The 24477-nt window shown below is 38.8% G+C and overlaps 1 protein-coding gene across 1 annotated transcript in view; it reads left to right on the top strand.

Annotated features, from left to right (window-relative positions):
* LOC122817593 (tyrosine-protein kinase JAK2-like) overlaps positions 1 to 24477 on the top strand; it is an 876396-nt gene that overhangs the window by 729296 nt on the left and 122623 nt on the right. The window contains exon 19 of the mRNA XM_044090632.1: positions 505 to 694. Coding sequence (XP_043946567.1) covers positions 505 to 694 — 190 coding nt within the window. The remainder of the gene's footprint in view (positions 1 to 504; positions 695 to 24477) is intronic.

Raw genomic sequence — 24477 nt, 5'->3', positions numbered from 1 at the left:
CATTCAGATACACACATATACCTGCATTTATATGAAATGCTACTTGTAAACGCAGTGTATATCATTCAGATATGCACAAATACCTGTATTTATATGAAATACTACTTGTAAACACAGTGTATATCATTCAGATACACACATATACCTGTGTTTATATGAAATGCTACTTGTAAACGCAGTGTATATCATTCAGATACGCACACATACCTGTATTTATATGAAATAATACTTGTATACGCAGTGTATATCATTCAGATATGCACATATACCTGTAGTTATATGAAATGCTACTTGTAAACGCAGTGTATATCATTCAGATATGCGCACAAACCTGTATTTATATAAAACGCTACTTGTAAATGCAGTATATATAATTCAGATAAGCATGCGTACCTGAATTTATAATATTTGACTTGTAAATGCAGTATATATCATTCAGATACACATGCATACATGTATGTATATTTCATTGTTTTAATTTTAACATTATCTTTTGCCGAAAAGGGTAATTTTGGGAGTGTGGAACTGTGTCGCTATGATCCACTGGGAGACAACACCGGAGACCTTGTTGCTGTTAAGAAACTGCAGCACAGCACAACCGAGCACATGAGAGCCTTTGAGAGAGAGATTGAAATACTGAAATCCCTTCACAATGACTTCATTGTCAAGTATAAAGGTGTTTGCTACAGTGTGGGTAAGGATGTTTATGGCTTTATAATTTAACTAGTAATGGCTGGCATAAAACCAGCTGCTCCATAGTGACATATATATTCTTCCACTTCTTTCAGCAGCAGGCAGATCGGAGATACGGCTGCAGTACATTTTGAACTGGATGTGCCATAATTTAAAAAAAAGATTGTTCTGCTGATAACTTGGCATTTAGCCTGGTCAAATTCTTTGCAGAATTTGAGATATCTGTTAAAAACACATACAGTAGAAGGCCGGTTGCTAGAAGTGCAGCCAAGGGAAAAGAGAAGGAGCAGCCAATGAGCTGTCTCAATTTCTGTGGAAGCGGTGTGACAGATATGATGCTGCCATGTTGCCCCTTAAGATTGCCTGATGAGGCTACAGTTAAACAGCTGGTTGAAACAATGACTTACTTGTGCACATGGTGTGCAACAACATGCATGCTTATGAACTGCTGTATGGTATGTACCTCTGCCAGAGAAAGGAATGGGAAAATGCATATGACGTAATGAAAATGGTTTTAGTTTATAACTGCATTTTATTTTCATCAGTCAGAATCTGCACCTATTACCAAAGGTGTACCACAAGGATCCAATATTGCCTCCCTCTCTTCTCCATATTCATGAACAAACTTCCTTGTGACCACCCCATCTGCCACTTATTCTCTATGCTGATGACATGGTCATTTCCCAGTCAGGTCACTCTCACACCACCATTCAATGCCAACTCCAGTTAGACTTACATGAGCTTCAGTGATGACTCATAAACGATAAACTACTCCTCAAACCCACTAAGACCAAAAGTATGCTTTTTTGGAACTCCACAGAAAATTCAACAAGCACTCCTAACTATTTTTGACCTCCATAATGATTCCATAGAGACAACCCTCAGCCTTCAATTACCTAGTACTACGATCAGTTACTAAACTTCCATTTCCACATAGACAAAGTGAGAGCCAAGATAAATTCCCTCCTCTTTCCACCTTTCTATCCCAACCAACCAGAGCAGCCACTGACAAAGGAGTTCATCCTACTCAACTTCAGCATGTGATCCCAATTTTTGCTTCATCCTCCAAAAAAAAAAACATTGTGACACATCAGACTATCTCTAGCAGCATCTGCTGATTTATTACAAACTCACCTCTCTGTATCACCCTAGAAAAAGCCAAATGACTACCCATAAAACAACAATCTTACCTACTTTTAGGATCCTAACTCTACAAACTACTCCATCCCCACATATTTACTCCACTTGCAACAAGCATTCACAAGAAAAAACTCCTAATACAACTTGAGACACTACTCACAAGCCACACCAACTTTCATTACCCCTAAAACCAAACTCCACAGCACTGCACATACTTTTTCCTCTCCAGCACCTACGTTGGCAAGCTCTCCACACCAACATTAAGGAAATCAACACTTATTCCAAATTCAGAATGCAACTTAAAAGGCCCTTCTTCATCTAAGCCAAATGTTCCCACTTCAACTATCACCTAACCTATCTTCTTTCTGAGTCTCTTCTCTCTCTCTCTCTCTTTCTCTCTCTCTCTCTCTCTCTCTTTCTCTCTCAAGATTCATGAAGATTGACCCCGTTTGAGTAACTAATGAATATATTGTACATTACAGTCTGCTTGATTGTGCATTGCACTGTGCTTGTTCACTACAATGTGTACACAGTTTTGTTTTTACTACTCAGTTACTGCTTGCATTTCTTTATTTTTGCTTGTGAAATGTTTTGTATTTCCTCCAGGCTGAGCCTGAAATTGGTCTTTACTGATTAGCACACTACCCTGATAAACAAATATAAATAAAATAAAATCACCAAGGCCATCCCCCCAAAACACAGATTAAATGGAGGAAAATGAGTGCAATGTCAGGCATTTATCATCTGGAAGGTGAACTTATTTATTTGTTTGTTTATTTGTTTGCTTTTTTGGTCTTTTCTTTTTTATATATTAAGTAGGTAAATGCATTGGTCCTGATCTTTTAAGGAATGACTAGCCTGCATGCACAAGGGTAAATAAAGCATATGTACAGCAATATAGCCAATCAAGCATCATGTTTTGTGTGTGTGTGTGTGTGTGTGTGTGTGGGGGGGCAAATAGACACACACGGCATGCAAAACTACACAGTCGCAGTGACCAGGATTGAACCCCTGATGACAGAGGTATGAATTAGTGAGACACAATATCAGACTTACTGCTATCATATGTTTATCACACATTTCATATGAAGCCGACTTCATATGAAGTGAACAAATAATGTATTGATAAATTGCATATCTGCCACTGGACCACCTTTGTAAAACTTGCTAACCCTAACTCTGCCCCTGCCTGAACACTAACCTTACTCACCTTACCTCAAAAAAAACTAACACTAAATAAAAATGCATTAATGCACACTACCAAAACATCTATACCCTTACCTAAACCTGACCCTAAACCTAAAATACACACACTCACACGCAAACACATAATATCTTTCCTTTTACCAAACCCCAGCCCTAATCCTAACACACAAACACATGCACAGTCGCTGTCAACCCTTCCAGATGTCACTTACCTGACTTGGTGAAACATACATTTTAGATATGTAGTATTTGGCTATATGAACATTTGACGGTCTTTATCACACCTTACATTTGTCAACCAAATGCACACTCGATAAAATGTAAGGGAACCTATATCTATATATATGTGTGAGTGTGTGTGTGTGTGTGTGTGTGTGTGTGTGTGTGTGTGTGTGTATATATATATATATATATATATATATATATATATATATATTTAGTCTCCCAAATGGCCAGGCATACTTACACGAAAGTGCTTTTCACCGAAGAAGCACTTTCACATAAGTATGCCTGTTGCCGAAACCGTACTATGGTGCAGATAAGGGAAAATTCCCTTTTCCCCACTCTAGTGCGGTCCCGGAGGGAGAATATTAAAGTAGGGGTGTGTGGGAGGCGCAGGGGGGTGAAGCCCCCTGCTAAAATGTTAATGAAGTGTTTTTTTTTTTTTTTGTAACACGCTTTAATGAAAGCACTTTTTCGATAAAAGTGCTTTTGTTAAAGTGTGTTCGGTTGTTATGGATTCGAGTGAACGTCCTAGATCCATATATATATATATATATATATATATATATATATATATATATATATATATATACATATATATAGAGAGAGAGAGATGTATAGTTTTTCCATTGCTACAGCACAGCTGCATTGAGTTATTTCTCAGTGTTGATCCTACCAGAAAAGAATGACTGAAATAATATTTTTGTCTTCTGTGAGTACTACGAAAGCCTGCAAAGATATGTTGATACTAATGGAGGTTCTGCTGCAAACCATAAATACAGGTCAGGCTTTTCAAGAAAAGAGTGAAGCTATAGATGAAACCTATTCTGTCTTCATGAATGAATGAATCTGACTGCAACCGTACTGACCACCTAGAAGCATAGCTTGTCCCTAAAGAAACTGAGTCAGCAGAATGCCATCAACATTATTGCCTTTAATGGATAAACATGCACAATGGAGACGTGGGCTTAATTTGGCTGAGATAAAATTTTATCCTCTCAACTTACAGAGGAAACTTACAAAACCTATGTAGACATGGAAGGCATTTATTTTATGGACTATGAAAAATTAAAAAAAAAACTGGTAGCTGGTGCTTGCATATCTTCTGAGTCGCAAGCTATGACATTTAAAACTATACTTAAAACAAAAAGTGAACAATAAAAATAAAATAATAGGCATTGTAGCAGTTAAAAGTTCAACTCCAAAGTAAGTTGCATTAACTGGCTTCTCAGAGTAACCCCAAGACTACTAATAAATTTGTTGTGATGATTGACAGTATTAGGGAATTAAGGACTGTTTAAAACTGAACAGCTTAAGCTTGTACATAAAATTGTGTAGATTAATGTAAACACACTTAAAACCTTTAAAACTGAATAGTCTGTTTAACTAGGGGAAGACAGGGGAGATTGCTAAAATTGTGCATTTAGTAATAGGAATGCTGGACATAATAAAAATGTATTATATATTCAGAATGCTGATAATGAAAGTATAAATGATGTACCTATCAAAAAATCTGATTTCTCTCCAACATGCTGCTAATACAAATAAACTAACAGAGGGTGACACTGTAAGACTTGAATAGTATAGGGCAATTTAGTAACTATTCTGGGTTTTAAAGCTCAATAAATCTAGTCTTTTATACATATTGAGATAGAGACCTTATGCAACTTAATTAATTAATTTATTTTATTTTTATTTTGCATTTGTTTACCAGGAAAGTCCAACTGGACAAAATGTCTTTTTTCAGTGGAGGCCCGGGGAGAAATGCTCCACATTTATATTTAACAGTATGATACAAATATAACATACAGATACAAATGTTGACTCTATCTCAGATACAAGCAGAAAATGCAAAATACACAGTATACATTTCACTAATACAATCATATGGTCTAGGCAGGAATAAAAAGAATATCAGTACTGTGACTGAAGGTAAAAAAGAAAAAAACAAGGAAGTTAAGTATACATATGCTTAGTAGGGTATACGATTTAAATACAAAAATAACTGGTTGTGTTCTTTTAGCTGCCTTAAGACATATTACGACACAGTACCTTTTGAAACTAATGGACTGATGAGGACGTTTTTGGAACTGTGTAACAAAAAGGACATTGATCTATGAAATAATTTTTTGTTTTCTGGTAGTAACTTAAAGGTTTAAAAAATATATTACTTTGCATTTAGAACTGTTTAGTTGGAAGAAGATGATGTTAAAAAATGCAAGCAGGTTATGTTTGAAACTATTGATAATGTTGTGCAAGTTAGAATTGAGAGAAACTTAAGGAATGGAGGGTGGATGTTGGGAGCTGTTTTGTAATGGAAAAAAATATGGTGAAATACTTGCCAAGTGATATATTTGTGGCTGGTCACAGAAGGGCATTAAGATATGCTGGCCAGCCTAAATCCTATTTCTTTTAAGAGTATCCGTCTCATTTAATTAATGATTGTGACAAAGCATAATGTAACCAGTGTGGAGAGAAAGGACATACAGCAAGTAGGTATGTGCCTGAATGCAAGTTGTGTAAAAAAGAGACACTTCTGGATCGATTGTCAAGAGCAAACACTAAATGCTGAAAAAGAAGCGGAAAGGGAATACCGCATACATGAAGGACAAAAGAGACTGTGCGAGAAGATGAACTAGATGAAGAAGAAACTGTTTAAGAAGAAAGAAATATGGTGAGAAAAATGAGGGGAGAGAGAGAGAGAGGAAAAGAGGTCAGGAGAAGGGGCTGATAGTAATAATTTATTTGAATATGTACCTAGTGAAAAATCTAATTCTGGGGATCAAAGATGAGTTGTACATTAACCCTGGAAAATAATCAGCTGGAGAAAGACTAAAAATAATTGAACAAAAATTTAAAAATATTTCCCCTAAACTTAAAAAAAAGGAAGATTAACAACTTTAGAATACTTTCAGTAAATGCGAACAGTATTATTAATACTGTAAGAAAGATAGGAATACTGTAATGGCATGCTTTGTGAGGTGGATGGTACTATGTTACAAGATGTAAGATTCCTAACAAGTGAAGAAAGACTGCAAACAAAAGAAAGTATGGTGGAAATATAATATGGAATTTAGGAAGAGAACATTGTTCTGGAGTGACTGTGTTGTGTAACAAAAAACTGTGAGAATACTAGATATATTATTGGTAAGGATGGAAAGGTTAACTGTTGTGGTTGTGACGTGGAGAGAAGAAATGTATAGAATTATAGCATTATAAGCATAAATATAATTAGCAAAGAAATGAAGATAATCTATTTCATCAAATATTAGACTATGTGATGATTGACATAAAATATAACTGCAGTGAACTTTAATTGTGATTTAAGTGTGAACAAGAAAGGGAAAGATGTAAAACAAAATAAAGGAAGTGATAAACTGTGTGGAACAAAACTCAATGGAATTACTGAAGGGGGTCACTTGAATCAGAAATTGATTATTTTATATTATTGGAAGATGTTGGGGGTAGCAGTTGGTGATACCCTAGTGACAGGTTTTTAAGACCATTTAGCAATATGGATGGAGGTGATGGAAGAAAGGGAATATATTCAAATATGAAAGGGAATAAAAAAAATAAATGAGAAATCATGCTATGAAATTGGAGAGTGGGAAGTATTGCAGTTATAGAAGGATCATATAACCATGAAGGACTTCTATAAAACTGAATAGTGGATTGAATTTAAAAAGAGGTATAAAAAGTGTTTTTTTTTTCCAATGGCAGGATGATGGGAAAAAAGGAAGAAAAAGTGAAGTTTCGGAAATGTATAGAATGTACTAGAGACTTTAGAAAATAGTGCAAGTGAGTATTATGGTAAAGAAAAAGAAATATAAAAAAGAAGTCAAGAAAACATTAAGGCATTACCATTTAGGCAGAAATATTAATTACAAGGGAGAAGGGAGGAATTGTCTGCACATCTGGGTAAGATAGCAAAGGGGCTATTAGTATAATGAGGGAAATAAAAAATGTAAAAAGAGAGGTAGAAAAGAACACGAGCAGGTTCTGAGTACTATAGTACAGCATGTGGAGGATATGCCTAAGAGTAAAAAGAAGGAAAATAAAAGAGAATAGAAAGTAAAAAAAAATCCAGAATAAGTTACAGAAGAATTTGAAAAAGAAGTTACTCTTAGTGAATTGATGAACTTAGGAAAGTAAATTTTGCTTCAGTATCAGGCCCAGATCTACTGTTGGCCGAAGGAGAAGAGGCGAAAGACATGGTCGAAGGCAGGAAGAGAAGAGAAAGGCTAGGACTATGGTAGTGAGGGTCAGAACTTTGAATGTTGGCAGTATGACTGGCATAGGGAGAGAGCTAGCTGATATGATGGACAGAAGGAATGCTGGTATATTGTGTGTACAAGAGACCAGATGGAAGGGGAGTAAGGCTAGTGTATCGGAGGTGGGTTCAAATTGTTTTATCATGCTGTGGATTGCAGGAGAAATGGCGTAGGAGTTATTCTGAAGGAACAGTATGCTAAGAGTGTTTTGGAGGTGAAAAGAGTGTCGGATAGAGTGATGTTTATGAAGCTGGAAATTGATGGTGTAATGATGAATGTTGTTAGTGCATATGCTCCACAAGTTGGGTGTGCAATGGATGAGAAAGAAAAAAATTTGGAGTGAATTAGATGAAGTGGTGATGACTGTACCCAATGGTGAGAGAGTGGTGGTTGGAGCAGATTTCAATGGGCATGTTGGTGAAGGGAACAGAGGGGATGAGGAAGTGATGAGTAGGTATGGTGTTAAACAAAGGAATGCAGAAGGTGAGATGGTTGTGGATTTTGTGAAAAGGATGGACATGGCTGTGGTGAATACGTATTTTAACAAGAGGGAGGAGCATAGGGGGACATACAAGAGTGGAGGAAGATGCACACAGGTGGATTATATCTTATGTAGGAGGGCCAGTTTGAAGGAGATTGAAGACTGTAAAGTGGTGACTGGAGAAAGTGTAGTTAGGCAGCATAGGATGGTGGTTTGTAGGATGACATTGGTGATCAAGAAGAGGAGGAGGAGTGTGAGGGCAGCACCAAGGATCAAATGGTGGAAATTGAAAAAGGGTAATTGTGAGGTGGAGTTCAGGGATGAGTTAAGACAGGCACTGGGTGGCAGTGAAGAGTTACCAAATAGCTGGGTAACTACAGCAGAGCTAGTAAGGGAGACGACTAGAAAGTTGCTTGGTATCACATCTGGACAGAGGAAGAACGACAAGGAGACATGGTGGTGGAATGAGGAAGTACAGGAGAGTATACAGAGAAAGAGGTTGGCAAAGAAGAAGTGGGATTGTCAGAGAGATTAAGAAAGTAGACAGGAGTATAAGGAGATGAGGTGCATGGCAAAGAGAGAGGTGGTGAAGGCTAAGGCTAAGGCATATGAAGAGTTGTATGAAAGGTTGGACAATAAGGAGGGAGAAAAGGACCTGTACTGATTGGCTAGACAGAGGGACTGAGCTAGGAAAGATGTGCAGCAGGTAAAGGTGATAAAGGATAATGAGGGAAACATACTCATAAGCGAGGAGAGTGTGTTGAGGAGATGGAAAGAGTACTTTGAGGGGTTGGTGAATAAAGAGAATGAGAGGGAGAGAAGGTTGGATGATGTAGGGATAGTGAATCATGAAGTACAATGGATTAGCAAGGAGGAAGTAAGGATAGCTATGAAGAGAATGAAGAATGGAAAGGCTGTTGGCCCAGATACCATACCTGTGGAAGCTTGGAGGTGTTTAGGTGAAATGGCAGTGGAGTTTTTAACCAGATTGTTTAATGAAATCTTGGAAAGTGAGAGGATGCCTGAGGAATGGAGAAAAAGTGTTTTGGTACCGATTTGTAAGAATAAGGGTGATGTGCAGAGCTGTAGTAACTACCGAGGGATTAAATTGATCAGTCACAGCATGAAGTTATGGGACAGAGTAGTGGAAGCAAGGTTAAGAAGAGATGTGATGATTAGTGATCAGCAGTATGGTTTCATGCCGGGAAAGAGCACTACAGATGCAATGTTTGCTGTGAGAGTGTTGATGGAGAAGTACAGAGAATGTCAGAAGGAGTTGCATTGTGTTTTTGTAGACTTAGAGAAAGCATATGACAGAGTGCCTATAGAGGAGTTGTGGTATTGTATGAGGAAGTCAGGAGTGTCAGAGAAGTATGTAAGAGTGGTACAGGATATATATGAGGGTAGTTAGACAGCGGTGAGGTCTGCGGTGGGAGTGACGGATGTGTTTAAGGTGAAGGTGGGGTTACATCAAGGATCAGCTCTAAGCCCTTTCTTATTTGCAATGGTAATGGACAGGTTGACAGACGAGATCAGACAGGAGTCCCCGTGGACTATGAATTTTGCAGATGACATTGTGATCTGTAGTGAGAGTAGGGAACAGGTGGAGGAGACCCTGGAGAGATGGAGATATGCTCTAGAGAGAAGAGGAATGAAGGTCAGCAGGACTAAGACAGAATATATGTGTGTGAATGAGAGGGAGGATAGAGGAATGGTGAGGATGCAAGGAGTAGAGGTGGCGAAGGTGGATGAGTTTAAATACTTGGGGTCAATAGTTCAGAGCAACGGTGAGTGTGGAAGAGAGGTGAAGAAGAGAGTACAGGCAGGATGGAGTGGGTGGAGAAGAGTGTCAGGAGTGATTTGTGACAGACGAGTACCTGTAAGAGTGAAAGGGAAGGTCTACAAGAGGGTAGTGAGACCAGCTATGTTATATGGGTTGGAGACAGTGGCATTGAAAAAAAGGCAGGAGTTTGAGCTGGATGTGGCAGAATTAAAGATGTTAAGATTTGCACTGGGTGTGATGAGGGTGGACAGGATCAGGAATACATATATTAGAGGGTCAGCCCAGGTTGGAAGGTTTGGAGACAAAGCCAGAGAGGCACGATTATATTGGTTTGGTTATGTGCTGAGGAGGGATGCTGAGTATATTGGGAAAAGGATGCTAAGGATGAAGCTACCAGGTAACAAGAAAAGAGGAAGGCCTAAAATAAGGTTTATGGATGTGGTGAGAGAGGACATGCAGGTGGTTGGTGTGACAGAGCAAGATGCAGAGGATAGGAAGAAATGGAAACAGGTGATCTGCTGTGGCGACCCTTAATGGGAACAGCCGAAAGAAGATGATGATGATCAGGCCCAGGTGGAATAGGGCATGGAATGTACTAGAAATTAATGGATTGTCAAAGAGAGTATTTTGAGAAAGTGCTGAAAGAATGGTTGAAGGAAGAGCTTGTTTATGAAAAGTTATTTAACAGGATATTGAAATTTATATGGAAGAAAGAGGAGAAGAATGAAATAAAAAGATTGGAGATCTGTCACCCTAAATAACACTGATTATATTTTTATGAGAATAATAAAGAGGAGAATGTTAGGATGAGGGATATTATGGAAGAAAGTATATATGATAAAAATGGAAGGGTTGACAAAAAGTGTTATTGGTTGTGAGAGAAATTGTGGATAAGATCATAAGTAAATAGGATATGAAACTTATGGTAGGTGATATTAGTAAGGCATTTGATACAGTAGGACATGATGCTTTGTGGGATGTTATGGAGATGTATGGAATAAGTAATACAATTAGGAGACTCTGTCAGCATATCTAAATAATAGAGTGAGAGTGATACTAAATGGGTGGCTGAGTAAAGAAATGTGCATGAGGTGTGGTATAAGACAAGGATGCCCCATGAGCACAATACTGTTTGCATTAGTAAAGAATGTGATAGTGAGTGAAGTAGCTTATAAAATGAAAGATGCTAGATTTAAGATACGAAATAAGGTGGTGATTCCAATGGTTTTGGCATACACAGATAATATAATTGTATTTGGTAAGAACACAATATGGATGACGGAAGTGATGGTTTATCTGAACGGATGTTTAAAGGAAATATGAATGTCCATGAACAAATATAAAAATAAGGGTTTGGATGATGTGGTGAAAATTACAGGCATTTTTCAATGAATGAGGTGTCTTTGCTAGGGATTAAATTTGGGAAAAATTATGTAATTATGATGCAATGAGAGGGGGCGGCCACGGTGGTGCAGTGGTTAGCATTGCCGCCTCACAGCAAGAGGTTCTCCGGTTCGATCCTCGGCTGGGGTGCCTTCTGTGCAGAGTCTGCATGTCCTCCCTGTGGTCGCGTGGGTTTCCTCCGGGTGCTCCGGTTTCCTCCCACATCCCAAAGACATGCTGCAGGTGGATTGGACATTCTAAATTGGCCCTAGGTGTGCGTGTGAGTGTGCCTTCTGTGGAAGGTTGGGCGCCGGGCTGGCAACTCGACACCGTAAAACTCCACTGCCATTCAATGTGCGGACAAGGTGATCCGCTGTGGCGACCCCTAACCGGGAAAAGCTGAAAGAAGAAGAAGATGATGCAATGAGAGGGTTTGATAAAAGAAAGCAATATGTGTTCTGTGGAAATGTATAGATTAGCATTCAGGACAAAGGTTTATCTGTTGGATTTTGTATTATTGGGAATAGCATATGTATCAAATGTTTATATGATCCCGAAAAGATATGAAAAGGAAATTCTACAAATGGTGTTTTCTTTCATATGGGGTTCAAGATTAAACTCAGTGTAAATAGGTGTGTTGTATTTAAGTGAAGATGAAGGGAGATTGGGGTTACTAAATCCAGTTGTTTATTCTGCTTTTTAAAACTTGTATAGAATATTAAAGTGGGTAAAGGAAGAAATGAGAAATTAATTGTTAGAATATTTAAATATAAGTACAGAACGTTCTGAGAGATAATGAGAATAAAAAAAATAAGAATAAATATGTAAATGAAGAAATAAAAAGTTATAAAGAAAAAAATACTAACATGAATAATAAAAGTTGATAATATAGAGAAAGATAGAAGGATGTGGTATAATAATACGATGAAACAATATCAAGAAGTGATTAAGCCATTAAATTCAGGAAAAAGTGGTATATCAAGATAGTAGCATATCAGGATTTTGTGTCAAGATTGGTACAAAGATAAATGAATAAATAAATAAATACCAGTAAAAGGGAATATGCCATATAAAAAGAAAGTTGAAAGAGCGTGTTTATTTTATGGAGAGGAAGAAACAACAGAGCATGTCTTTTTGAAATATAAAAGAATGGTGAAACTCTGACAAAAATGTGTGAAGAAAATATTTTGAGAATATTAATGACATAAACAATATAGATATGACTATGATTAAGTATCGATATTATAAGAACAAGAAGAAAGAATATGTGAGAAGGGCAGATAAGAATTTATGTTTTGTAATATGGGTTATTTGGAGTGTGTGTGTGTGTGTGTGTGTGTGTGTGTGTGTGTGTGTGTGTGTGTGTGTGTGTGTGTTTGTGTCTTTCGGCTTTTCCTGGTTAGGGGTCGCCACAGCGGAACTCAGGTCCGCTAATGATTGGCAGTAGAGTTTTATGTGCTGGCTTGCTGGGCCTAATGCACAGCCTTCAATGAAGGAAAGCCCATTCACGCATGTTGTCACTCAGTAGACGCTCTGACTGAGAATCGAACGGGTTATTTGGAGTGAAAGACTGAATTAAATTCTGTTTAATGGAGAATGCTTTTTGGCAGATATATTTCCTCCCACATCCCCAAAGACATGCTGCAAGTGGATTGGACATGCTAAAGTTGGCCCTAGGTGTGAGTGCGTGTGTGCCTTCTGTGGAAGGTTGGCCGCTGGGCTGGCAACTCAACACCATAAAATCTCCACTGCCAATCATGAGCGGACAAGGTGATCCACTGTGGCGACCCCTAATCAAAAGCCAAAAGAGAGAGAGAGAGAGAGACTGAGAAAAATTAGATTATGGTTGTAGAAGGAGGAGTGGGGGGCAATTATATAAGAAATGTGATAATCAGTGAAAAAATAGAAATGAGTATATATTTGCCTGTAAAGATGTACATTTTGTAAATATGTAAATAATGTGTTTTTTTATTTTGTGTAAAATAAAGGACCCCTACTCATTTTGAGAGGTTTTAAGAGCTGCAGTAGTATCTTTTACATCTACTTGAGCTACCGCCAACTCAAGCAGATAGGCTTGGTTTAACATCTGATATGAAGGACAAACACTCAGGAGTGCAGCACCCCATAATGCAGCAATCTAGTTACCTGGTTATCGAGCACCAGAGGCAGATACGTTGCACCACAGACACTGTTAAGAAGTGAATGTGAGAACAGATAGGAAAATATGGAGAGATGGCACTCTGCCCATTAAAAATTTTGCTGAAAAAGCTAGAAAACTGCAGTTAGGTAAGATGGCACCAGTTGCTAGTAGTATAGTTCTGACTATATGTTGACCATTGGCATAACTGCTGAGCTCATCTTTGGTGAGCAATGTGGTTGCAAAGGAGAGAAGAGTAGAAGGTATGGTGCTTCTACAGAACTGATCATTTAGGAGTGATCCAGGAAACTACTGCTCGTTAAGCTCAACTAGATTTAATGAAGAGTGTGAAGAAAATCCCAAAAGGCCACCTAGTTAATTTTATTGATGCTAATTATAACATCACTCACACTTTTTCTACAAGCATTGTAAAACCATGCGTATGTAGCCCACTGTCTTTGGGACTTTGTAAAACCATGTGTATGTACTCACTGTCTTTGGGACTTTGTAAAACCATGTGTATGTAGCCCACTGTCTTTGGGACTTTGTAAAACCATGTGTATTTACCCACTGTCTTTGGGACTTTGTAAAACCATGTGTATGTACCCACCGTATTTCGGACGTTGTAAAACCATGTATATGTACCCACTGTCTTTGGGACTTTGTAAAACCATGTGTATGTACCCACCATCTTTGGGACTTTGAAAAACCATGTGTATGTACCCACCATCTTTGAGACTTTGTAAAATCATGTGTATGTACTCACCGTCTTTGGGACGTTGTAAAACCATGTATATGTACCCACTGTCTTTGGGACTTTGTAAAACCATGTGTATGTACCGACCATCTTTGGGACATTGTAAAACCATGTGTATGTACCCACTGTCTTTGGGACTTCGTAAAACCATGTGTATGTACCCACCATTTTTGGAACATTGCAAAACCATGTGTATGTACCCACTGTCTTTGGGACTTTGTAAAACCATGTGTATGTACCCACCGTCTTTGGGATGTTGTAAAACCATGTGTATGTACCCACTGTCTTTGGGATGTTGTAAAACCATGTGTATGTACCCACTGTCTTTGGGACTTTGTAAAACCATGTGTATGTAGCCCACTGTCTTTGGAACTTTGTAAAACCATGTGTATTTACCCACCGTCTTTGGGAGTTTGTAAAACCATGTGTATGTACCCACTGTCTTTGGGACTTTGTAAAACCATGTGTATGCACCCACCATCTTTGGGACGTTGTAAAACCATGTGTATGTACCCACCATCTTTGGGATGTTGTAAAACCATGTGTATGTACCCACTGTCTTTGGGATGTTGTAAAACCATGTGTATGTACCCGCCATCTTTGGGACGTTGCAAAACCATGTGTATGTACCCACTGTCTTTGGGACTTTGTAAAACCATGCGCATGTAGCCCACTGTCTTTGGGACTTTGTAAAACCATGTGTATGTACCCACCATCTTTGGAACATTGCAAAACCATGTGTATGTACCCACTGTCTTTGGGACTTTGTAAAACCATGTGTATGTACCCACTGTCTTTGGGATGTTGTAAAACCATGTGTATGTACCCACTGTCTTTGGGACTTTGTAAAACCATGTGTATGTAGCCCACTGTCTTTGGAACTTTGTAAAACCATGTGTATTTACCCACCGTCTTTGGGAGTTTGTAAAACCATGTGTATGTACACACTGTCTTTGGGACTTTGTAAAACCATGTGTATGTACCCACCATCTTTGGGACGTTGTAAAACCATGTGTATGTACCCACCGTCTTTGGGATGTTGTAAAACCATGTGTATGTACCCACTGTCTTTGGGATGTTGTAAAACCATGTGTATGTACCCACTGTCTTTGGGATGTTGTAAAACCATGTGTATGTACCCGCCATCTTTGGGACGTTGCAAAACCATGTGTATGTACCCACTGTCTTTGGGACTTTGTAAAACCATGCGCATGTAGCCCACTGTCTTTGGAACTTTGTAAAACCATGTGTATGTACCCACTGTCTTTGGGACTTTGTAAAACCATGTGTATGTACCCACTGTCTTTGGGACTTTGTAAAACCATGTATATGTACCCACCATCTTTGGGACATTGTAAAACCATGTGTATGTACCCACTGTCTTTGGGACTTTGTAAAACCATGTGTATGTACCCACCGTCTTTGGGACTTTGTAAAACCATGTGTATGTACCCACCGTCTATGGGATGTTGTAAAACCATGTGTATGTACCCACCGTCTTTGGGATGTTGTAAAACCATGTGTATGTACCCACTGTCTTTGGGACTTTGTAAAACCATGTGTATGTACCCACCATCTTTGGGACTTTGTAAAACCATGTGTATGTACCCACCGTCTTTGGGATGTTGTAAAACCATGTGTATGTACCCACCGTCTTTGGGACTTTGTAAAACCATGTGTATGTACCCACTGTCTTTGGCCACCTTTATTAACCTTCCATGTTTTGGTTTAAATTCAGTTCTCCTTAAACATTCCTCCATCAAATCTTAGCACATGGTTATTCTAGATGTTTTCTATACTCAGCACTATATTTGTGGTCTATCCAGTTTTCTTCACTTTTCTTCTGTCCCTTTCCTTTATATTCTTTCTTCTTTTGGCACGTTCAGGTGCTGTCTGATGCTCATCTACTTTTGTTTTCATTTTCATTCTCACTCCTTTCTGAAATTCTTTAACTAAACAAAGTAAAGATATCATCTTAGACTTCCGTTCATCTTTTAGAAGTTTCATTGGGTTTGAATCTAATAAGGTCAGAAAATATTTATGCAGTCCCTTCAGTACAAACCTATAAATGTAGTTAGTTTTGAAGAGGACCATACCCCTTTCAGACCAAGGGTTACATATTAGTATGCACTGTTTTTTATATATCATTTGATAAACATGAAGCATTTTCTTGTTTTCTTGTACATCTGATTCATTGTTGTTTGCGGCCAGTCAATAACACTGAAGCTGTAAGAACAGGAAGAACAAATTGATGTATAGCTTGGGCTTTATTTTTATTTGTCAAGGCTGTTTTCAATATTAGCTTGTCTTCTAAAGTATTCTTTACTAAGCTCTGTTCTTATTTGTTTATGGTTTATTGCTGACCTTTCCTCTTTTGCCAGATATTTATAAATTCCCTCCTGTTCAAGTTCTTTTATATCATACTGTTCCAGTAAATGCTTTCTGGGTGCTACAGCTATCCTGTTATAAATGTTGTTTTTACACATTTACCAAAACCAGATGTTGTTTTTACATTATCTGGGAAAGATTTCAGCATTTGTACTTCTGCTTTTACATCTTTATCTGATGAACTATACTATCTGAAATTTTCCACAAACAGTAGAAGAGATGCCTTTGAACAAGACCGGTTTCTGTAAGTTAAGCTATAACTGTTAACCTAGTTTATTAAGTAAACAGCTTAATGGATTAAGGGCACAATAAAACAGCACTTGTGACAAAGAACCACCCTGGAATATTACCTTTTGAATTTTTATACCTGCAGTTAGAAATTGTCCTTTCTCATGCCTAAGTTGTCAGCCTATGTTTTATAGTTACTGCAAAGTAATTGATCAATACAGAGTGAATTTTATACATCTATAAGCATTCCATAATCCCTAAATGTGGGATGCTGTCATGGGTTCAGTTAGTGAGGCTGAGTTCTGAAGAGGATGGCTGGTTAGACGAGAATAAATGGTTAATGTCTGTTGTCCTATGTCAGTGGAATGGAAACATGTACCTGCATGGACACTACCTGTTGGATGTCAGTTGTGGCTGCAGTTGTGTATTAATACACGATAGGTAGCTTTATAGCTTGGGACTAGTGTGTGGGACCATGCATATAACATCTTGAATCAAAGGTCTTGAGCTCACCAGCCACTGTGGAGATGGATTAAGGCAAGCTTTAAAAACTATGCCATAAATCAGCCTTAAAGAGGCATTTGTGGGTTCAAGAACAGTGAAAGAATTTCAGAATGGGTGAGGCAGATATAGAGAAATACATTTTGTGGATTGGTAGAAGTAGTCTGTCAGTTAAGTAAGACATGCAGCCTTCCTGGTAGAAGTGATGATTACCAGTGCTGGTCAGCCAGGCAGTCTTTGTGTAATTCTGAAATGTATAGTCGCATGTTTCTCTATATGTAAGGTGGACACTTTAGCAGATGACAAGAGCCGTTCTACTAATGATGGTGGAAATGAAGAATAAAAGGTACTTAAAAGCTCCAAAGTGTCATTTTTTTATCAGACTATTTGCACTCCAAGTAAGTAATATAAATTATCTACAGTATTACCAGTTCTGTTGCAAAAAGTGAAGCCATTCAAACTCATATGTATGCTAGCTTGGGATACTCTTCTTTCTTAGGTTAAAGTATTTTTCTTACTGTTGGAAACTCCTAGTGTTCTGGCTGAAGTGTGATTATCAAACAATCTGGAAATATATCATTGATTAATAAGTATATTTCTTGGCATTTTAACCTTTCAGAGTTCTGTATTGTCTTACTTTTGCCTGACTGAATTATTTTTTTGCCTGACTGAATTATTTTATATATTTTATGACATTGTTTTATGTTTCTCATTTGTTCTGAAACTGCTTCCCCCCTATTCCTGTGGTGGAGTTTATAAAATTGGTCTAACAGCTTTTGCGTTATCTGATTGCTTCAAGGCTTGTTGATTGAAAAATAGTTTCTGTTTGTAAATTCTTGCATACACTGTTGGAAACTCCTGGTGTTCTGGCTAAAATGCGATTCTCAAACAATCTGGAAATGTATCGCTGATTTATAAATATATTTTCTGGCATTTTAACCTTTCAGAGTTCTGCATTGTCTTAATTTTGCCTGACTGAATTATGTTTTTGCCTGACTGAATTATTTTATATATTTTCTGGCATTGTTTTATGTTTCTCATCTGTCCTAAAACTCCTTCCCCCCATTCCTGTGGTGGAGTTTTTGTGTTATCTGATTGCTATAGTTTCTGTTTGTAAATTCTTGCACACACTGTTGGAAACTCCTGCTGTTCTGGCTGAAGTGTGATTCTCAAACAATCTGGAAATATATCTCTGATTGATAAGTATATTTCTTGGCATTTTAACCTGTCAGAGTACTGCATTGTCTTTATTTTGCCTCACTGAATTATTTTTTTGCCTGATTGAATTATTTTATATATTTTCTGGCATTGTTTCATGTTTCTCAGCTGTCCTGAAACTGTTTTTTTCCGTCCCTCCCTCCCACCATATTCTTGCAGTTTTGTTATAATTGGTGGCATTGCAGTTGCCTTCCCCTACTGTAAATTTGATCTGGGACACCCCACCCAGTCTGGTGTTCACTCTACTTAATACAGAGAGAACATGTGAGAAGGCCAACCCACTTAGGTTCTTAACCTTGAATTTTTCTTCTGCTCCTCCTTCTTCTCTCATTGCACTTTACTTAAAAAAATGCACTTTAGTTTGCTTTTGCCTCTTCTTAAAAGTACTCAGTTGTATTTATTCTGCTGCATTTATTACTGCTTTGTAGTAGCCTGATTAAATTATAACTGTTATTCTAAGCCTTTTGGTTTAAGCACTTGGGTTTCAGGCCAGTTGTTTTACATTAAGAAGGTTTGTGGTCTGCACCGTTGTGGCAGGATAGGTAGCTTACATCCTTCTAAGTTGGGAATTGCTGATTGAAGGCTTAGTGTCTGTTATTCTAAACGTGTATTAGTTCTGGTTTAAGCACTTGGGCTTCAGGTCAGTTATTTTACATTAAGAAGGTTTGTGGTCTGCACTGTTGTGGCAGGACAGGTAGCTTACATCCTTCTAAGTTGGGAGTTGCTGACTGAAGGCTTAATGTCTGTTATTCTAAAAGTGTATTAGTTCTGGTTTAAGCACTTGGGCTTTGGGTCAGTTATTTTACATTAAGAAAGTGTGGTCTGCACTCTTGTGGGAGGAGAGGGTAGATTTTGCCCTTCTGAGATGGGAGTTTCTGGTTAATGGCTTATTGTGCCTGCTTATTTGAACTGTTTCTTTCTAAAATTGGTATGCTTTGTTTGCTGTAGCATAGACTAAATTCAGACCTGCTAAATCTAGCTTTGTTTGTATAACTTGACGACTAATCCAGGCCATCATTTTTTGGAGTAGGTTCCCCTGCACCCTAATGGCAGGAGTGTGCAGTTAGAACTTGTCTGATCAAAGACAGCTGGAACAGGGCTCAGTGTTTAGCTTTGTATTGGTTAATTGGTTAATTTGTTTAAATCAATTTGCTCATTTGCTACTGTTATATTAAAAAAAAAATACACTTTATGCATCGCCGCTTAACTAGGGTTAAATTATTCCGGGTGCCATAAAGTCTGCTCTTCAAATTTTCCCTTAGAACTAGCCAGTTTTTTTTAGTTTTAGCACTCAAATCTATTTCTTTGAGCTCAGCACTTGTTCAAAACTCATTGTAAGCACTAAATAAGCTACAAATTACTACAGCACTCAACTTTCTTCACTTGTGTAAAGGAAAACTGTTTTCAGTACTTAATAAATAAGCACCTATCCAGGCATGTCTAAGGGTCAGCTCCCGGTGTTTTCTCCTGTCTACCTGATGAATCTGGGCATCTTGGGGCAATGCAACAATTCCCTCATGTACACAGAAAAACCTCTCCTCCTACCACCCGACACTACAACCTGTGAGAGATGCACTTATATAGCCAAACTGGAAGCAAAGCTCTCTTCACCCAAGACTGGACTGGACAGTCAAGAGGAGAAGGTAAACACTTGCACCACACAACACTCATCACATAGTCCCTCAAAACCTATACCACCAAAACAAACACATAACAACACAAAACACACACCTACATTCCCTGAGGCTCTCAATAAAAATCTGCTCAAGCAACAGAGATTTCCAAAGCAGAAACACAAGCAACTATACCTCCCAACACAACCCAAAAGACACATAGCCCACAAACTCAGTGTGCCACTCAACCACAGCCCATAAGGTATAACAATGTACCCAGCACTCTAGTCATAGGTGACTCTATAGTCAGTCACACTGATGTTCCACTCACCTGGCTAAACAAGGAGAAAATTACTGTCAGCTGCCTGTCAGGTGCCAGGATCCACCACATAACACACGCACTCAGGTCACTCCACAAGTACAAATATGACTCTGTCATTGTCCATGTTGGTGTGAATGACCTGAGGTGTACCTCCCTAGACTACATGAAAAGAGACATGGAGGAGCTCTCCTATCTTGTAGCCCAGGCAGGTATGACCCAAGCCCTTAATAGCATCCTGCCATCACCCAGAATGATACCACAGTACAAGGACAAAATGATTGACTAAAACAATTGGCTAAGTTTCTGGTATCATTCTAAGGGGATCCAATATCTGTCTGCCTGGGATGTCATGATCAACAGACCAGGATGCTTTGCCAGAGATGGCCTGCACATGTCACCCTTGGGATTTTGGATACTGGCTAAGGCTCTTGCCACCCCTATAGAACCTTTTTTAGGCAAGGTTCAAATGACAAATTCAACTCCGTAACAGGTACAAGCAAGCAAAATCTGAGGGTAATGCTACTCAATGCTAGAAGTTTAAACCTCAAAATGCATTCACTCGAGGCACTCCTTAAAATGGAGAACATCGACATCTGTGGAGTGACAGAGACCTGGTTCAAGGCTCCAGAGAGCACCCATGCATTACCAGGCTATAATTCATACCACACCTTTCGGCCACCTAACCTGGACCGAAACACTAAAGGTGGAGGTGTGTCCATATTCATTAAGGATATCCACACCTCCAGGCTAGTTGCTCAGCATAATGCATCCGAGATTATCCAAGTGCAACTAACTCTGGGCAAGACCGCAATCCAAATTGTAATTTGCTACAGATCCCCCACCATGCCCCAGGATTCCCACTCCTCATTTCTTGATACACTGGAAAATATTAGGGTACAACCCAACACCCTAATAATGGACGACTTCAACTACCCCAGCATTAACTGGAAAAACTATTCATGTACCAACTCTTTTGCTGAACGTTTTCTGGAATTCATAAATTCCAATGCCTTGGATCAACTTAACCACACCCCCACCAGGAGCAGCAATATCTTAGACCTAGTCATTACCAACATAGGAGACCGGTGTTCCACACCAGAGTTTAATTCCTTGTTGGTCAGATCCAACCACAAGGTAATCACTCTAGACATCCACATCCTGCCCCCATGCCCCATTAGGGAAATCACCATAAAAATGTCTCCAAAACCAACTTCATGCATCTAAAGACAGAAGTGGCAAACTTCACGACACCCATGCAGATGGACAATAGAGGTATGCCTGCTGAATCCTACACAAATGCACTTTATAAGCATTTACATAAGTGCATAGATCATGCTATCCCTAACAGAACCAAGATGCTATCCTGCAAAAAAAGGAAGCCAGTCTGGTGGTCCTCTGCCATAAACAAACTCTACAACAGAAGAAAGAAACTGCTGCAAAAAAAGAGTAAAATCCCATGATTGGAAGAACTCTCTGGTCAGCCTCAGTAAGAAGCTGAGATCCCTCATAAAATCCTCCAAAGCTAGTTATGAAAACAAAATTGCCATTGATTCTAAAGACATCCACAAAGCATTCTATAGCTATGTCAAGAATCTCAATGGCAACACTCAGATCTGCTCTGAGGTGCAACACAATGGCACTAAATATACAGAACCAACTGATATTGCCAACATTCTGGAAGATAGGTTCAGTGCTAACTTTACCCCCCTCTCACCCCCTAAAGGGCCCATCTCTATACCAGAATGCAAAGTTCCTGTAATCATGGCTGCACAGGTAAAAACCACACTCTCCAAAGCCAAGAAGAACACAGCATCCATGGGACCTGACAACATCCCAGGCTGCATTCTACACGAACTACAGAATGAACTGGCGCCATACCTAAGCACCATGTTCAATCATAGCCTCACCTCAGGCTTTGTGCCCACCAAATGGTGCACAGCAACGGTTATCCCACTCCACAAAGGGGGAGCCAACATGGACCCTGGGAACTACCGCCTCATTAGCCTAATGAGACTGGTCTGCAAGGCCATGGAACATATCATTATGGAACTTATAAACAAAGACATTTGTAATTTCCAAACTCTGGACCCCACCCAGTTTGGTTTTGTAAAAGGCAGATCATGTCTCCTAAACCTGATATACTTCTTTGAAGCAGTCACCAAAGCCGTAGATGAGGGTTCACACAGCCTAACTAGATCTCGCCAAGGCTTTTGACACCATCCCCCACTCTGGAATTATAGATAAACTCTCTAATCTAGGTATAAATCCCTATGTCACAAGATGGGTTGCCAACTGGCTCACTGACAGAATGCACACTGTGAAAGTAGCAGACTCCAAATCTGACTTCAGACCAGTAACAAGTGGAGTACCAAAGGGATCAGTCCGTGGTCCTCTCCTTTTTGGTATTTACTTTTCTGAAGTACAGGCTAACATAGAAGGTCTTTGGCTAATGAAGTTCTCAGATGACTGCAAACTAGGAGCCATAATCAAAACTCCTAACAATGTGGGCATCCTGCATAAGGGCCTCACTGAGACAGATGCCTGGTGTCAAAGCCATGGCCTCAAGCTCAATGCCAAAAAGTGCATTGTCATCCCTTTTGGTAAAAACTGTGTGCCCATGAGCTACCACACAGGTGGTAGTCTGCTTAACATCGAAAGTGTGATAAGAGACCTTGGGACACGGGTGGACAGTAGTCTTTCTTTTGATAATCACATTGCCACAGTAGTCGGGAAATCTTTCTACATGGCACACCTCATCACAAAAGGTTTCTCATCCAGGGAAAAAGAGGTCATTGTTTCCCTCTACTCATCACTCATTAGACCCATTATAGAGTACAACGCCCCTTTTGGTATGTACCTCACAAGACATCTACAACAATTGGAAAGGCCACAGAAATACCTCACAAAGAGGATTGCCAGCCTCAAACAGATGCCCTATGCAGACCGTCTCAAAAAACTCCAGCTTTACTCCGTCGCATATCGCCTACTCAGAGGCGATCTCTGCCTAACATACAAAGCTATGTCAAACCCAAAGCTGTTGGACATGCTTCACTTAATAAAATCCCAGCTAAGGGATTTTTTTAAGTGTCTTCGGTTACTACAGACAGAATCATTTAAGTTAAGTTTGCAAAATCACTTTTCATAAAAAACAAATTTGCTGAAAATAATTCATTGGATTAAAAATTCAATATATTTAAATGGAATTTTCAGACATTATTTTTACAAATGGCAATCCTCTCCCCAAACTTAAGATCCCTGTACTTAAATATTGAAACTGCAGTCACAGAAGTTTAAGGAAGAGAGAAAACCATTCTCTTGTTACACACTTGCCTCTCTTTCCAAAGGCTGTGTAACACTGAAGTTGTAAGGTTTAAATCGGGAAGTATGAGAGTCAATCACCCCCAACATAGAGGAGGCAGGGACCCTTCCTCTTCAGCAAAAAGGTCATTGGCCTGGCATACTGTGTTATTTTCTGATGTAGTAAAACACGAGTTAATTGTTTTTGGCGACTTATGTCACAAAAAAATAATATAAATAAATAAATAAATACATAAATAAATAAATACATAAATAAAGTGTTATACTCTCAGGTGAAAAAATGTTGTTTTACATTCATGTTTTCTGCTACTACTTCCTCTGCCCTGTCTTTGCATCACATCAGCTTCTTGCATTCATGGTCTGCCCTGCTATATTCATACTGCATTATTTTCAAGCTGAAATTATGATTGGGCTTTTTGTCTTGTCTGTGTTTACAAAGTGCATATTGATACCATTAAAATTTAATGTCTTTGTTCCACTCTGTAATTCCATGGCATGCCATAGGAGCACATTGGACAGTACATACTCTAAAGTGAAAATAGTTTTCTGTGCTCCAAATCTCTGCAAACTTGAAAAGAAGTTAAACTGAACCATTTTTATTTATAGCCAAAGTTGTTTGTATTAAAGTCTATGAGGTATATGCCAACATGTGCCCACAGAGCTCAGTCTGCAGATGACAATTAACAAATGTATGGTCTTCATTTCTTGAAGTTCTAATGACTTTGGTAGAGCTCATATTAAGGGCTCTTATTACTATAATCACCACTAAAAACTGACACGATGCACCTGACAGTCGCCACCTGCATGTTACTCTTT

Source organism: Protopterus annectens, chromosome 13.part0 (genome assembly GCF_019279795.1).
Source record: "Protopterus annectens isolate FY-2018-M chromosome 13.part0, PAN1.0, whole genome shotgun sequence".
In the NCBI taxonomy this organism is placed as follows: domain Eukaryota; kingdom Metazoa; phylum Chordata; order Ceratodontiformes; family Protopteridae; genus Protopterus; species Protopterus annectens.
Note: the sequence above shows the minus strand (reverse complement) of the source record. Positions and strands in the feature narration are given on the sequence as shown.